The following is an 18565-nucleotide window of genomic DNA, read 5'->3' on the forward strand; positions in this document are numbered from 1 at the left end:
GACCTAATTGATATCTATAGGTCATTTCATCCCAAAACAATGAATTTCACCTTTTTCTCAAGCGCACATGGAACCTTCTCCAGGATAGATCACATCCTGGGCCATAAAGCTAGCCTTGGTAAATTCAAAAAGATAGAAATCATTCCAAGCATTTTTTCTGACCACAATGCAGTAAGATTAGATCTCAATTACAGGAGAAAAACTATTAAAAATTCCAACATATGGAGGCTGAACAACACGCTGCTGAATAACCAACAAATCACAGAAGAAATCAAAAAAGAAATCAAAATTTGCATAGAAACGAATGAAAATGAAAACACAACAACCCAAAACCTGTGGGACACGGTAAAAGCAGTCCTAAGGGGAAAGTTCATAGCAATACAGGCACACCTCAAGAAACAAGAAAAAAGTCAAATAAATAACCTAACTCTACACCTAAAGCAACTAGAAAAGGAAGACATGAAGAACCCCAGGGTTAGTAGAAGGAAAGAAATCTTAAAAATTAGAGCAGAAATAAATGCAAAAGAAACAAAAGAGACCATAGCAAAAATCAACAAAACCAAAAGCTGGTTCTTTGAAAGGATAAATAAAATTGACAAACCATTAGCCAGACTCATCAAGAAACAAAGGGAGAAAAATCAAATCAACAAAATTAGAAACGAAAATGGAGAGATCACAACAGACAACACAGAAATACAAAGGATCATAAGAGACTACTATCAACAATTATATGCCAATAAAATGGACAACGTGGAAGAAATGGACAAATTCTTAGAAAAGTACAACTTTCCAAAACTGGACCAGGAAGAAATAGAAAATCTTAACAGACCCATCACAAGCATGGAAATTGAAACTGTAATCAAAAATCTTCCAGCAAACAAAAGCCCCGGTCCAGACGGCTTCACAGCTGAATTCTACCAAAAATTTAGAGAAGAGCTAACACCTATCCTGCTCAAACTCTTCCAGAAAATTGCAGAGGAAGGTAAACTTCCAAACTCATTCTATGAGGCCACCATCACCCTAATACCAAAACCTGACAAAGATCCCACAAAAAAAGAAAACTACAGGCCAATATCACTGATGAACATAGATGCAAAAATCCTTAACAAAATTCTAGCAATCAGAATCCAACAACACATTAAAAAGATCATACACCATGATCAAGTGGGCTTTATCCCAGGGATGCAAGGATTCTTCAATATCCGCAAATCAATCAATGTAATACACCACATTAACAAATTGAAAAATAAAAACCATATGATTATCTCAATAGATGCAGAGAAAGCCTTTGACAAAATTCAACATCCATTTATGATAAAAACTCTCCAGAAAGCAGGAATAGAAGGAACATACCTCAACATAATAAAAGCTATATATGACAAACCCACTGCAAACATTATCCTCAATGGTGAAAAATTGAAAGCATTTCCTCTAAAGTCAGGAACAAGACAAGGGTGCCCACTTTCACCATTACTATTCAACATAGTTTTGGAAGTTTTGGCCACAGCAATCAGAGCAGAAAAAGAAATAAAAGGAATCCAAATTGGAAAAGAAGAAGTAAAACTCTCACTATTTGCAGATGACATGATCCTCTACATAGAAAACCCTAAAGAGTCCACCAGAAAATTACTAGAAATAATCAATGACTACAGTAAAGTTGCAGGATATAAAATCAACACACAGAAATCCCTTGCATTCCTATACACTAATAATGAGAAAACAGAAAGAGAAATTAAGGAAACAATTCCATTCACCATTGCAACAGAAAGAATAAAATACTTAGGAATATATCTACCTAAAGAAACTAAAGACCTATATATAGAAAACTATAAAACACTGGTGAAAGAAATCAAAGAGGACACTAATAGATGGAGAAATATACCATGTTCATGGATTGGAAGAATCAATATAGTGAAAATGAGTATACTACCCAAAGCAATTTATAGATTCAACGCAATCCCTATCAAGCTACCAACAGTATTCTTCACAGAGCTAGAACAAATAATTTCACAATTTGTATGGAAATACAAAAAACCTCGAATAGCCAAAGCGATCTTGAGAAAGAAGAATGGAACTGGAGGAATCAACCTACCTGACTTCAGGCTCTACTACAAAGCCACAGTTATCAAGACAGTATGGTACTGGCACAAAGACAGAAATATTGATCAATGGAATAAAATAGAAAGCCCAGAGATAAATCCACGCACATATGGACACCTTATCTTCGACAAAGGAGGCAAGAATATACAATGGATTAAAGACAATCTCTTTAACAAGTGGTGCTGGGAAATCTGGTCAGCCACTTGTAAAAGAATGAAACTGGACCACTTTCTAACACCATACACAAAAATAAACTCAAAATGGATTAAAGATCTAAACGTAAGACCAGAAACTATAAAACTCCTAGAGGAGAACATAGGCAAAACACTCTCCGACATACATCACAGCAGGATCCTCTATGACCCACCTCCCAGAATATTGGAAATAAAAGCAAAAATAAACAAATGGGACCTAATTAACCTTAAAAGCTTCTGCACATCAAAGGAAACTATTAGCAAGGTGAAAAGACAGCCTTCAGAATGGGAGAAAATAATAGCAAATGAAGCAACCGACAAACAACTAATCTCAAAAATATACAAGCAACTCCTACAGCTCAACTCCAGAAAAATAAACGACCCAATCAAAAAATGGGCCAAAGAACTAAATAGACATTTCTCCAAAAAAGACATACAGATGGCTAACAAACACATGAAAAGATGCTCAACATCACTCATTATCAGAGAAATGCAAATCAAAACCACTATGAGGTACCATTTCACACCAGTCAGAATGGCTGCGATCCAAAAGTCTACAAATAATAAATGCTGGAGAGGGTGTGGAGAAAAGGGAACCCTCTTACACTGTTGGTGGGAATGCAAACTAGTACAGCCACTATGGAGAACAGTGTGGAGATTCCTTAAAAAACTGGAAATAGAACTGCCTTATGACCCAGCAATCCCACTGCTGGGCATACACACTGAGGAAACCAGAAGGGAAAGAGACACGTGTACCCCAATGTTCATCGCAGCACTGTTTATAATAGCCAAGACATGGAAGCAACCTAGATGTCCATCAGCAGATGAATGGATAAGAAAGCTGGGGTACATATACACAATGGAGTATTACTCAGCCATTAAAAAGAATACATTTGAATCAGTTCTAATGAGGTGGATGAAACTGGAGCCTATTATACAGAGTGAAGTAAGCCAGAAGGAAAAACATAAATACAGTATTCTAACGCATATATATGGAATTTAGAAAGATGGTAACAATAACCCTGTGTACGAGACAGCAAAAGAGTCACTGATGTATAGAACAGTCTTATGGACTCTGTGGGAGAGGGAGAGGGTGGGAAGATTTGGGAGAATGACATTGTAACATGTAAAATATCATGTAAGAAACGAGTTGCCAGTCCAGGTTCGATGCACGATACTGGATGCTTGGGGCTAGTGCACTGGGACGACCCAGAGGGAGGGTATGGGGAGGGAGGAGGGAGGAGGGGTCAGGATGGGGAACACATGTATACCTGTGGTGGATTCATTTTGATATTTGGCAAAACTAATACAATTATGTAAAGTTTAAAAATAAAATAAAATTAAAAAAAAAAAATTATAAATATATATCCACCCAACATGGGAGCACCGCAGTATATAAGACAAATCCTAACAAGTATGAAAGGAGAAAACAATAACACAATAATAGTGGGAGACTTTAATACCCCACTCACACTTATGGATAGATCAACTAAACAGAAAATTAACAAGGAAAAAAAAAAAAAACATGTATGTATCTATAAAGTTCACTAAAGCAAAGCACAGTAAAATGAAGTATGGCAATAAAAGGCGTTAAATTTATCAAATAAAAAAATAAATAAATAAAGTGCTGAAAAATTAAAAAAAAAAAAAAAGTTTATATGCCAAACTTCTAGAGTGTGAGGAGCATTTGTGAGGAGGCTTGAAGGGGAAGATAGGGAAAGTTCTTTTGGGTGTTTTGATGCTAATGGAAATGGGCAGCCTTTCTCCAAGACAGCTGAATTCACAAGAACTCCTTTTGGAGGGGCTTAATAGAAGCCATATTTTCTGGAGGCTCCAGTTTAGTCACATAAAGGAAGTTCAGATGAGATTTCTCTCTGTGTCTTCTTTAGTGCAAATGTTTCCATTTAATATACTCTTTATACCAACTCTGGGGGTCTGAGTGCCTCCCCACATTTCTCCCATCTGTAACTTCCTTAGAAGTTTCGCACAAAAAGGAATCTAGGTTGATTGACTTGGAGAGAAGATTTGGGTTAGGAACTGCTAGGTAAGAGATACACAAAAGAGGAAAATAACATAAATTGGAATAAGGAAATAGAAAACAAAGATTAGTGATTACAGTAGACTATAAACCTAGTTTCTACGGCCTAAGGAAAAGAGTGAAGATTTCTAGATGCTGGGCTTGAAGCATCTCCAGATGATGATGAATTCATCAGTGTCACTCATGGTTATTTTCTGAAGCAGAGCCTGGAAGATGTGGGTGTTTGGTGAACGTCCCAAGTGGCCTAAACTGCTGAAGCAAGAAGTCTTTTGAAGTTTATATCAAGTTGCCTGCTTTAGCTTGCTGGGCGTTGGGACAAGATTGCCTAGAGTCTCAGTAAGGATCTGGGCAGGCAGGTTTTAGTTCTCAGTGACACCAAGTCAGAAAGGTAGGCAAAACAATTGGGAACATTAATTACTCACAAAGTGTGCAAGACAGCAGGATCCAGTTTATAAAGAGGTGAAAAATAGCTCAGTGAACAGGACTAGATCTGATAACCCGCAAGTGTGAGTATAGTTTTCTGTTGAAACAATTTCTGAATTTTCCAGTTTTGACCAAAGATAATTAAAAGTAAGATATTCTGTTCACAAAGTAAGTCTAGTCTCATTAAATTTGGCCTGATTATTTACATACAACGAAAGTGGTATTTGACCACATGGGCCTTCAAGAGTTTGTTTTGCTGCAAGTTTTTTCTAGAATCTCAGATTGGACATTTAAAGGCCTTTCCATGCTGGGAAGCCAAACCAAGAATTTGTCATATTTATCTGCAGTATTTGTAGATTTGACTGAATTTTTCTTTTTGAGATCCCTTCAATGCTCTAAGGTTTCTGGGTCTGTCAGGAAGTGACTTTTCTTATTTGCTTATAGACTGGGGACATCAAAAGTCAAGTAGCAGGCTGGTTTTTCCAAGAGGGCTTTATAAGCATGGGCTTCATAATGTCCACCACAGTTCTTTAAAGCTGTCTGGTCATATTTGATTCTTTGCCTATCTTTCTCGAGTATGACATTTTAGTCAAAGCCTTGATAGCATAACCAGTTTTTCCTATTATGTCCAGTTACAAGGAGAACAGATTTTTATTAAGCTTGTGTAAATAACTATGCATGCATGCTAAGTCTCTTCAGTCATGTTCGACTCTGTGTGATGCCAGGACTGTAGCCACCCAGGTTCCTTTGTCCATGGGATTCTCCAGACAAGAATACTGGAGTAGGGCTTCCCTAGTGGCTCAGGTGGTAAAGAATCTGCCAGCAATGCAGGAGACCCAGGTTCGATCCCTGCATCAGGAAGATCCCCTGGAAGAGGAAATGGCAACCCACTCCAGTATTCTTGCCTGGAGAATCCCTTGGACAGAGGAGTCTGGCAGGCTGTGGTCAACAGGGTTGCAAAGAGTTAGAAACGACTTAGCACAGTGCATATGTATAATTGACTCACTTTGGTATACAGCAGAAACTAATACAACATTTTAAATCAACTATACTCTAATAAAAATTAATTAAAAAAGTAAAATGGCTGTGATTAAAGATCTGATGAGAGTAACTGGAATTATGATGTTAAAATTATTCCATTATTGTCTACTATCAGGCAAAGCAGCATAAAAATATAATCATGAACACAAAGGGCATATAATTTTTACAAATTGCATATAATTTCTGAAATATTTATGTTAAAAATATTTACCTATATAGATATAAACTAGAGAGGGTTAAGCATCTCTTCTTATTTGCCAATGCTTTTCATGTAGTTCAACATATCAAACAGACCTAATTAGTTTAACATCTCTTTCTACTAGGAGTGAAGAATCCTTTGAGATTTTCTGAAAGCTGCCTCAGAAGCCTCAAAGTCAATTTGAGATCAAGATTTTATTTAGGATTTGATTTTGGAAAGCAAAATATCTAAAGCTGTCAAAAAATCAAAAGGTTTGGATACTCAATTAATCAGGTTGATACGTTGCTATGAAATAATACTTAGTTATCCATTCAACCAAAATGGCAATTCAAATTTCAAAAATAAATATAGAATCTAATGTGATAATTTTAAAAATTAGCTTTTTTAACATTGAAAAGACTTGGTTCTCCTAAATAATTGAGGACATGATGAAGATGTGTGCCCATCTCCCCCCTCCCTGCCTCCAACAGATCCTATACAATTTTCTATTTTCAGTCATATTTCTGCCCTTCACTTTCCTCTTTCTCACCTGGATAACCTTTATACAATCTCTAAACAACTACTTTAGGACAGAATTACTCTTTCTTTCCTTGACAAAAAACACATCCTACATTCCTCGAATATTCTGCATACAGAGGTTTTTTTCTTCATCCTTATTATTTCTAGATGTTTCATTTATATATTGATTATAATTTTCAACACTTAATGATCTCTGTTTTTCAAAGACCAGGAGGTAAACAATTGTGAATTGCTCGTCACATACCAGCATTTTGTAGCAAAGTTTATGATTATTCTATTTTTGTTTTATACTAGTATATTTTTATGATTATACTATTATACTCAGTGCTGATAACTTCTATCATAACTTCTACTGGATATGCTTCTTCATAGTGTAATTTCTCAGCATGGCAAAATGAACATATTTATTAGCAGATCCAAATAATTTTAGCATCTCTGTAAAAATAAGAAGCCAAAAGTAGATAAAATTAAACTTATGTAGAAATGATCTGGATATTCAATGAATATCACTCATGTAACTTAATATAAATTTAATTTCAGGTTATGAAAAAGATTTTGGAAACCACTTCTAAGAAGATATGTCATAAAACACAATTACTGTTGAAATAAAGCTTGTCATAGTAATTTAATTTGATGAAAATGAAATCTGTCTTATAATTTAAACATCTAGTAAATATAATATTCCCTTATTTGACTAGTAAACCCATATAGAATAAAAACTGTGTTCATATCATACTCAGTGCTGGTAACTCAGAAGATGCAGCTGTTTTTATCAAACCAACAGTATTAAAATAGTCTTATTTATCAAAGATTTACACAAACTGTTACAGAATTCAGATTTGGCAGATCGCCATTTATTTTTTTTTAATATAAATTTATTTATTTTAATTGGAGGTTAATTACTTTACAATATTGTATTGGTTTTGCCATACATCCACATGAATCCACCACGGGTGTACACGTGTTCCCCATCCTGAACCCCTCTCCCACCTCCCTCCCTGTACCATCCCTCTGGGTCATCTCAGTGCACCAGCAACCTGTATCACGCATCAAGCGTGGTCTCGCGATTCGTTTCACATATGATATTATACATGTTTCAATGCCATTCTCCCAAATCATCCCACCCTGGCCCTCTCCCACAGAGTCCAAAAGACTGTTCTATACATCAGTGTCTCTTTTGCTGTCTCGCATACAGGGTTATTGTTACCATCTTTCTAAATTCCGTATATATGCGTTAGTATATTGTATTGGTGTTTTTCTTTCTGGCTTACGTCACTCTGTATAACAGGTTCCAGTTTCATCCACCTCATTAGAACTGATTCAAATTATTCTTTTTAATGGCTGAGTAATACTCCATTGTGTATATGTACCACAGCTTTCTTATCCATTTATCTGCTGATGGACATCTAGGTTGTTTCCATGTCCTGGCTATTATAAACAGTGCTGTGATGAACATTGGGATACACGTGTCTCTTTCCCTTCTGGTTTCCTCAGTGTGTATGCCCAGCAGTGGGATTGCTGGATCATAAGGCAGTTCTATTTCCAGTTTTTTAAGGAATCTCCACACTGTTCTCCATAGTGGCTGTACTAGTTTGCATTCCCACCAGCAGTGTAAGAGGGCTCCCTTTTCTCCACACCCTCTCCAGCATTTATTGCTTGTAGACTTTTGGATCGCAGCCATTCTGACTGGCGTGAAATGGTACCTCATAGTGGTTTTGATTTGCATTTCTCTGATAATGAGTGATGTTGAGCATCTTTTCATGTGTTTGTTAGCCATCTGTATGTCTTCTTTGGAGAAATGTCTGTTTAGTTCTTTGGCCCATTTTTTGATTGGGTCATTTATTTTTCTGGAATTGAGCTGCAGGAGTTGCTTATATATTTTTGAGACTAGTTCTTTGTCAGTTGCTTCATTTGCAATTATTTTCTCCCATTCTGAAGGCTGCCTTTTCACCTTGCTAATAGTTTCCTTTGATGTGCAGAAGCTTTTAAGTTTAATTAGGTCCCATTTGTTTATTTTCACTTTTATTTCCAATATTCTGGGAGGTGGATCATAGAGGATCCTGCTGTGATGTATGTCGGAGAGTGTTTTGCCTATGTTCTCCTCTAGGAGTTTTATAGTTTCTGGTCTTACATTTAGATCTTTAATCCATTTTGAGTTTATTTTTGTGTGTGGTGTTAGAAAGTGTTCTAGTTTCATTCTCTTACAAGTGGTTGACCAGTTTTCCCAGCACCACTTGTTAAAGAGATTGTCTTTTCTCCATTGTATGTTCTTGCCTCATTTGTCGAAGAAAAGGTGTCCATAGGTGTGTGGATTTATCTCTGGGCTTTCTATTTTGTTCCATTGATCTATATTTCTGTCTTTGTGCCAGTACCATACTGTCTTGATGATTGTAGCTTTGTAGTAGAGCCTGAAGTCAGGCTGGTTGATTCCTCCAGTTCCATTCTTCTTTCATTTAAAAACCAACACTAGAGAGGCAAGTGTTGGTGGAAAGGAAAAGCTGCTTTAATCAGAAAAGCCAGCAGTCTGGGGAGAAAGCAAATTCATTTCCCAATACCAAATTAGAAGATTCTGCTCAGGCATGACAGTTTTTTAAATTTAATTTTTTAATTGAAGTATAGTTGATTTATAATGTCATGCCAATCTCTGCTCTACAGCAAAGTGACTCAGTTATATACATGTGAACATTCTTTTTTTCATATTCTTTTCCATTATGGCTTATTATAAGATATTGAATATAGTTCCCTGTGTCATAGAGTAGGACCTTGTGGTTTTTCCACCCTGTATACAGTACTTTACATCTACTATTCCCAAACCCCCTGTCCTTCTCTTCCCCACCTCCCTCTCCCTGGCAACCACAAGCCTGTTCTCTATATCTGTGAGTCCATTTCGGATTTGTAGGTAGGGTCATTTGTGCCATATTTCCACATTTGAGATTTCAGACGTGTGATGTCATATGGCGTTTGTCTTTCACTTTCTGATTTACTTCACTTAGCATGATAATCTGTAGTTGCATCCATGTTGCTGCAAATGGTCTTATTTCCTTTTTATGGCTGATTAGTATTCCATTGTGGGCTTCCCCTGTGACTCAGTCGGTAAAGAATCTTCCTGCAATGCAGGAGACCCTGATTCAATCCCTGGGTCTGAAAGATCGCCTGGAGAATGAAATGGCAACCCACTCCAGTACTGTTGCCTGGGAAATCCCATGGACAGAGGAGCCTGGCAGAGTTGGACACGACTTAGCAAGTAAACCACCACCACCAGTATTCCTTTGTATATATGTACCACATCTTCTTTATCACCTATTGATGAATGTTTGGTTGTTTTCATGTTTTGACTATTGTGAGTAGTGCTGTTGTGAATATAGGGGTGCATATATCTTCTTGAATTACAGTTTTGTCTGAGTATATGTCCAGGAATAGGATTGCTGGACCATATGGTAATTTTATTTTTAGTTTTTTGAAAAACCTCCATACTGTTTTCCACAGTGGTTGAACCATCTTACATTCCCCCCAGCAGTGTAGGAGGGTTCCCTTTTCTTCACACCCACTCCAGCACTTGTTATTTGTAGACTTTGGATGATGGCTGTTCCGACGTGTTAGGTGGGACCAGCCATGACAGTTTTTAAAGGGAAAAAGGGGAGAGAATCTCAGTGAATGATCAAGGCAGGAGGTTGGGTTCTGCATCATTCTCCATTGGGTGCTGACTGGCTGACTTTCTCTTCAGATGGTATATTGCTTATGTGATCTGCCTGCAGGATCTGCCTTGGGGGCTGCTGGCAGTAGAAAGCTAGTCATTTTTTAACTACTTAACTCTTCATTCTTACTTCTTTTAATCTGGGAAAAGAATCAACAGGTTAGGCAAAGCACGATGTATCTTCAGGAAAGCATTAGGCCAGGAATTATGTTAAACTGCTGCGTGATCTCATTCATAAAACAAATAAGCAAACAGGAAAGGGCCAAAAAGCTGCTTACAAATCCCCACTTGTCCAACATCATTTCATATCTATGGCATTAGGGGGAAAAGTCCGTCTTCTATAACTTCTTCCTGCTAACATAGGGTTTTAGGAATATTTAATTTTATAAGCTGTTAGTTTTCCTGAATGGAGAAGGCAATGGCACCCCACTCCAGTACTCTTGCCTGTAAAATCCCATGGATGGAGGAGCCTGGTAGGCTGCAGTCCATGGGATTGCTAAGAGTCAGACATGACTGAGCGACTTCACTTTTGCTTTTCACTTTCATGCACTGGAAAAGGAAATGGCAACCCACTCCAGTGTTCTTGCCTGGAGAATCCCAGGGATGGGGGAGCCTGGTGGGCTGCCGTCTATGGGGTCACACAGAGTCGGACACGACTGAGGCGACTTAGCAGCAGCAGCAGCAGCAGCAGCAGCAGCAGCAGCAAGAGGAGTGTTAATTGATGCATATCAGGAGGAGAAACAAATTTTTCCTATTTTATGACAAGAGGCAATAGTACAAGTTAAAGCAAGGCATCTCTTGGGCTGAGAGCCACATTCATGTCCTTGAGTGTTTGCATTTATAGAGATGATTCTCAGATCCTTGAGATGATAGTGCTGAATGGGAGAAGGTTTAAGTCTCAGAGAGGGAGAGAAAAGATGCAAGTTTGTAAAATAACAATCTAAGGACATTTCAAGGACATGTTTGTCTATTAAAAGGTTTTGGATGGGACAAACAGATTCTTTTGGGAGCACTGAGATTTTACATGTATTTTGAGGGAGGAGATTTATGGGAGGGGGAAAAATTATTCATGTTGAGAATCTGAAATTTTTAACAGGTCCAAGTTGAGGCCTCAGTTGAGAAGAGGGCTCAGAGGAGCTTGTCTGAAGAAACTGAGGCCTAAGGCAATTACTATTTAAGTGTTTCTTCTTAAGGGCAGGACAGTCCCTTTTCCTCGTTCTGACTTTTTATAATATCTGTAAGCATCTTGAGATGAATAGGGGAGGCTTTGGGACTGGTAAGAAAGATAGATGAGCTTTGGGATTCTTCTAGAATCACAGTTATGTTTTTTTTTAAATACTCAATAAGGCAAGGCCATTTATTTTTCATTCTTCAAAGCATTAGATGACAGCCTCAATAATAACATTAAGGAGCTGGCCTGCCCACCCAACCCCGTTACTTTGAATTAATTTCTTTTATATCAGAGACAAGATTTTCAGCTTAATTGGAAAAGCCTCCTATGAACTGAGATTTGCAAATTTAGAGCTGTGTGCCTTTGTAATAGTTTTTATAAATTGTGTGACAAAGGTTTTAGACTGTATTCCCCTGAGTAGATTGTTCTATTTTAGCCAATTAAACTTCTGAGGGAAGGCCTTTATAATATCTCCTACCAGGCTCTGAATGTCAAGCTCCAACTGGGTCATTTGTAGGAGGGACATGGTAGAGGGGGATTTATGGTGGGTGTGGGTTTTAATTTTCTTTCTAAATCTGATTTCTGTTCTTGAATTATGTTAAAGGAGTCTTTTAGCTAGCTGTGACTTTTTGTGTGTGTGTGCTTCTGTCAGATTGGTCCTCCCATAGTTGATAAGAGAACATTTATTTAGGGTGAGAGCTCTCTAAAATCTTCTTAATTATAAAAAGTTTTCCAAATCAAAGGATCCATTGTCTGGTCACTGACAACTTAGGATCTTCATAGGTATATCTGTTTCAAAATGTGATTCAAAATCAAAAGGCCTTTGTATGACTTAAGCATAAATTAAACAGCCAAAGGGACCTCAGGAATGATGCATCCAACAATCTCAGCATTATCAGTGTTAGCTCTTCTGAGTCTAGATACCTAACAACAACAACAATCTCAGAAATGGAGTCACTTCCTGAAAATATCTAGTCGGTCATCTAGGATGTTGGCCAATATGATGCTAAATAGATATTTGAAATTTAAATGGAATTGATTTGTTTTAATGATGTGGAATTCTAGATATGAAAATTAAATACTGAAAACTGAATTCATTTAAAGTAAGATAGTTTTGGGACAATTAATCTATGACCAAGGAGGCAAGAATATACAGTGGGGAAGAGACAGCCTGTTCAATAAATGATATTGGGAACACTGGGCAGGTACTTGCAAAAGCATCAAATTGGACTACTTTTTCATACTATATACAAAGATAAATTCACAACGGATTAAAGACTTAAATGTAAAAGCTGAAACCATAAAATGTCTAAAAGAAATCATAGGTAGTATGCTCTTTGATATCAGTCTTAATACTAATTTTTAGATATGTCCCTGTAAGCAAGGGAAACAAAAGCAAAAATAAGCACATGGGGCTACATCAAGCTAAAAAGCTTTTGCACAGCAAAGGAAACTTTTGCAAAAGGAAGAGGCCACATACTGAATGGGAGGAGATATTTGTAAATGATATATCTGATAGAGGGTTAATATCCAAAATATACAAAGAACTCATACAACTCAACATAAGAAAATCTAATTAAAATTAACCAGAGAACTTGAATAGACATTTTTTCAAAGAAGACATACAAATGGCCAGCAGACACATGGAAAGATGCTCAAGATCACTAATGATCAGTTCAGTTCAGTTCAGTCGCTCAGTCATGTCCGACTCTTTGAGACCCCATGAATCGCAGCATGCCAGGCCTCCCTGTTCATCACCAACTCCCGGAGTTCACTCAGACTCACATCCATCAAGTCAGTGATGCCATCCAGCCATCTCATCCTCTGTCGTCCCCTTCTCCTCCTGCCCCCAATCCCTCCCAGCATCAGAGTCTTTTCCAATGAGTCAACTCTTCGCATGAGGTGGCCAAAGTACTGGAGTTGCAGCTTTAGCATCTTTCCTTCCAAAGAAATCCCAGGGCTGATCTACTTCAGAATGGACTGGCTGGATCTCCTTGCAGTCCAAGGGACTCTCAAGAGTCTTCTCCAACACCACAGTTCAAAAGCATCAATTCTTCAGCGCTCAGCCTTCTTCACAGTCCAACTCTCACATCCATACATGACCACAGGAAAAACCATAGCCTTGACTAGATGGACCTTTGTTGGCAAAGTAATGTCTCTGCTTTTCAATATGCTATCTAGGTTGGTCATAACTTTCCTTCCAAGGAGTAAGCGTCTTTTAATTTCATGGCTGCAGTCACCATCTGCAGTGATTTTGGGGTCCCCCAAAATAAAGTCTGACACTGTTTCCACTGTTTCCCCATCTATTTCCCATGAAGTGATGGGACCGGATGCCATGATCTTCGTTTTCTGAATGTTGAGCTTTAAGCCAACTTTTTCAGTCTCCACTTTCACTTTCATCAAGAGGCTTTTGAGTTCCTCTTCACTTTCTGCCATAAGGGTGGTGTCATCTGCATATGTGAGGTTATTGATATTTCTCCCGGCAATCTTGATTCCAGCTTGTGTTTCTTCCAGCCCAGCGTTTCTCATGATGTACTCAGGGAAGTGCAAATCAAAAGTACAATGAGATATCACCTTATACCTGTCAGAATGGCTGTTACCAAAAAGATGACGAATAGCAAGCACTGATGAGGGTGTGGAGAAAAGGAAACTTTTGTGCCCTGTCTATGGGAATGTGATGCATCTGCTATGGAAAACAGTATGGAGATTCCTCAAAAAACTTAAAAACAGAACTATCATATGATTCAGCAACTCCACTGTTGGCCATTTTGCCCAAAGAAAGCAAAAACACTAATTAGAATAGATATATGCACCCCTATATTAATTGCAGCATTATTTACAATATACAAGACCTGGAAGCAACCTAAGTGTCCATGGATAGATGAATGTATAAAAATGTGGTACATATGTGATGGAATATTGCTCAACCATAAAAAAGAATGAAAAAGAATGTTGCCTTTATGACAACATGGATAAGCCTACAGAGCATTATGCTAACTGAAATAAGTCAAAGAAAGACAAATACTGAATGATTTCACTTATATGTGGAGCCTAAAAAAACAAATGAATAAACATAACAAAACAGAGACAGAGTTGTAGATACAAAGAAGAAACGGTGTTTCCCAGAGGGGAGGAGGTTTGGGAGAAGAGAGAAATAGGTGAGAAGTTTAAGAGGCATAAACTTCCAGTTGCAAAATAAATGAATCACAGATATGAAATGTACAGTGTAGAGGGAATAAAGTCAGTAACTAAGTAATATCTTTATATGGTGACATGATAACTAGATTTATTGTGGCGATCATTTTGAAATGTATAGAAATATCAAATCACTATGGAAAGATGGAGGGCAGGAGGGGAAGGGGACGACGGAGGATGAGATGGTTGGATGGCATCACTGACTCAATGGACATGAGTTTGGGTGGGCTCTGGGAGTTGGTGATGGACAGGGAGGCCTTGCATGCTGCAATTCAAGGGATCGCAAAGAGTCGGACATGACTGAGCGACTGAACTGAACTGAAGTTGTATAACAGGAACTAACATGGTGCTATTGGTCAATCATCCTTCAAAAAGGAACAAACCAACTCATGGAAAAAGAGATCATATTTATGGTTACCAGAGGTGGGGGTGGTGGAAAGGGGAATTAGATAAAGGCAGTCAAAAGGTACAAAATTTCAGTTATAATACCAGGATATAATGTAAAAGCATGATAAATATAATTAACATTGCTGTTTATGTCAAAGTTAAGAGAGTACATTTTAAGAGTTCTCATCACAAGGGAAAAATACCTTTCTATTTCTTTTATTTTGTATCTACATGGGATGATGTACTTAATCACTCAGTCATGTCCAATTCTTTGTGACCCCATGGACTGTAGCCTGCCAGGCTCCTCTGTTCATGGGGATTCTCCAGCCAAGAATACTGGAGTGGGTTGCCATGCCTTCCTCCAGGGACGGAAGTTCACTATATCTACTGTAGTAATTGTTTCATGATGTATGTAAGTCAGATCAGTATGTTACAGACTTTAAACTTATACACTGCTGTATGTCAATCATAACTCAAGGGAAATAAAACTGCAAGGGAAAAATAATGAAGTTTCCCCCCAAATTTGTGTTACATGGTAAAGATCTAGGACCAGTCAACCCTTTGTTACTTTGATACATGTAATAGTAATATATATTTATCTAAAATCAGAATTACAAACAGAACCTCAAGTTGTGATTTTAAGATTTTATGCCTTAGAAAATTAATATCCTATCTTAATTAGTTAAAAAAAATACCATTTTTTAAAAACTCATGGATTCAACCAGCTTTAGAACATTCTTAGGAAAAAAATTGTGACAGAATATGCAGTGTAGGAAAAAAAGAGTACTCTCTGCTACTTCATTTTCCATGAAGAAAAGTCTCCAGTACAAAGTGTACAGTAGTAGAAATCTATGTTCCTTTGAAATGCAGGTATAACTGCACATATTTGCAGGGGATTTGTCACACCTTAGAAATAAAGCTTCATTGTTCTAGGAATAAATTTTTGGAATTTTAATGCACATACAATTTGGAAAATCTGCAGTAAAATAGTTCAAGTTCAGTCTCTGGTCAGTGTTTGGATCTATTTGCAACTGTTTTCTTTTTGGAAACTAAGGGATCCTGGTGGTTTGTAGTTTTTTCACAAACCTCACTCAATATACTTGGCACAGGTTTCAGAGGTAATGGATTGTGGTCTTTCTCTGTACCCATTTCATTCAGTATTTCCTTGGGTATAAATGTAACGAGTGCATTTTGTTCTTTTCCCCTGTGGCTGTGGAAATCCCATCAGGTTGGTGGATACTGGGATAAATCCTGTAGCACAGTGACTCAGCTGAAGGAAGGTCTCAACCGAATCCTCTGCCTGATCCCCTACAATGTGATCAGTCAGTCCGTGTGGGAATGCATCATGCCGGAGTGGCTGGAAGCCATCAGAACAGAAGTCCCAGATAATCAGTTAAAAGAATTCAGGGAAGTATTAAGGTGGGTAAGTAGTTTAATGAAGTCACTGTAATTATAATGATATCTAGCATTTATGAAGCATGTACTGTGTGCCAGGCACTGTGCTAAGCGTTTTATATAACCTTATAGAATTTTTACAAGCCTACTGAGAAATTTGAATGTTCAAATAGAAGCTTTTGTTGTTTTTATTATTCAGTCGCTCAGTTGCGTCTGATTCGGCGACCCCATGGGATTGGACGTGACTGAGCGACTGAACAATAATTGCTGTAAATTGTGCCAAGATGATCTGTAATTGTTCAGAAAGGATTTTGTTCTGATGGGATAATAAATAGATATTGTTTGTTTACAAATAAAGTATATAATAAAAACATTGTTTATCTTCAAATATAATTATGATTTGGATAAAGTTGGAAAAGTACAAAGGGACATGTTTTAAGATGCTGAGAAGCAACTCTAGTTTCTTAGAAAATGCAATTCCTTTTATTAAATGCAGTGTGAATATGAACACTAATGTTATCAACAACCATAAGGATTATTCATATCTGTTCTAAGGACATAAGCTATTACAATAAAATGAAACATGCTAATAACTGTTCAGAACTCAGACTAATCTAAAATGTTTGGTTCCCCAAATAAGATATAGTTGGGAAGACAACAGTAAACCCCAATATATGCCCTTTGATCATTTACTTTTGTTGCTTTGCTTTCCAGCAAAATGTTTGACATTGAGCTTTGCCCTCTACCTTTTTCAATGGAAGAGATGTTTGGCTTTATTAGTTGTCGGTTCACAGGATACCCTTCCTCTGTGCAGGAACAAGCTTTACTGTGGCTTCATGTAAGTGAATCATACTTTTGATCATTTTGGGCAATAGCTTTTAGCTTATGAACTTTAGCTCCTCAGGTAGGGCAGCAGAGAGTTACTGCAAAGAATCTGTAAATCTGTATGTTTGTTAATTGTAGATTGGTTGCAGATTATACCAGTTCAGGAGAAAAGCAATGAACCAAGGCAACAAGAATGACATGGAAAGAAGGGGACAGGAGATACTTTGTTAGAAGTTTTGTTAGAAAGAACATGGCAATTTATCCAATGTGGAGGGTGGAGGAGTCGGAATATTTGATGATAGCTTTGAATCTTTTAGTATGAAAAATTGAGGACAACTGCAGATAGAATAAAATTGAGGACAACTGCAGATAGAATATGTGAGGCTAATGTCCTTATGTTCAATAGGTCACTTTAGGAAAAAGTGTTAAATGTAGTTTTTTGGAGTTTTAAAGTTTATGTTTTGGGGGGACATATGCCTTTTTTTCCCCAGGTATTATCGGAGTTAGACATCATGGTTCCACTTCAGCTATTAATCAGTATGTTTTCTGATGGAGTTAATTCTGTCAAAGAACTGGCAAATCAAAGAAAATCAAGAGTCAGTGAACTGGCAGGGAACCTTGCAGCTCGAAGGGTAATTATTGCCATAATTGTCTTTGTCTTACTTGTTAAGATTTTGAAAACTCTTGTCCATTATAGTGGGCCTTAAAGTGGCATCATCATAAACTGCTCTGGAAATGCCTTTTCATCCTATCCCATCCACTCTATTAACCTTTTAAGCACATTGAATAACAGAAAACATCGATCTAAGATATATTTGATATATTCTATAATCAGTTATTGAGTTTTTTTTTTTCCTCTAATTTTATTTTATTTTTAAACTTTACATAATTGTATTAGTTTTGCCAAATATCAAAATGAATCCGCCACAGGTATACATGTGTTCCCCATCCCGAACCCTCCTCCCTCCTCCCTCCCCATACCATCCCTCTGGGCCGTCCCAGTGCACCAGCCCCAAGCATCCAGCATCGTGCATCAAACCTGGACTGGCAACTCGTTTCTTACATGATATTTTACATGTTTCATTGCCATTCTCCCAAATCTTCCCACCCTCTCCCTCTCCCACAGAGTCCATAAGACTGTTCTATACATCAGTGTCTCTTTTGCTGTCTCGTACACCGGGTTATTGTTACCATCTTTCTAAATTCCCTATATATGCGTTAGTATACTGTATTTATGTTTTTCCTTCTGGCTTACTTTACTCTGTATAATAGGCTCCAGTTTCATCCACCTCATTAGAACTGATTCAAATGTATTCTTTTTAATGGCTGAGTAATACTCCATTGTGTATATGTACCACAGCTTTCTTATCCATTCATCTGCTGA

The 18565-nt window shown here is 37.5% G+C and overlaps 1 protein-coding gene across 9 annotated transcripts in view; it reads left to right on the forward strand.

Annotated features, from left to right (window-relative positions):
• The window catches only part of UNC79 (unc-79 homolog, NALCN channel complex subunit), a 299827-nt gene that overhangs the window by 135917 nt on the left and 145345 nt on the right, over positions 1-18565 (forward strand). For all 9 annotated transcript variants that reach the window (XM_024982113.2, XM_059879353.1, XM_059879351.1 and 6 more), the window contains 3 exons: positions 16190-16380; positions 17071-17194; positions 17673-17813. In XM_024982113.2, coding sequence (XP_024837881.1) covers positions 16190-16380; positions 17071-17194; positions 17673-17813 — 456 coding nt within the window. The remainder of the gene's footprint in view (positions 1-16189; positions 16381-17070; positions 17195-17672; positions 17814-18565) is intronic.

The sequence above is a fragment of the Bos taurus genome, chromosome 21 (assembly GCF_002263795.3).
Source record: "Bos taurus isolate L1 Dominette 01449 registration number 42190680 breed Hereford chromosome 21, ARS-UCD2.0, whole genome shotgun sequence".
NCBI lineage: Eukaryota > Metazoa > Chordata > Mammalia > Artiodactyla > Bovidae > Bos > Bos taurus.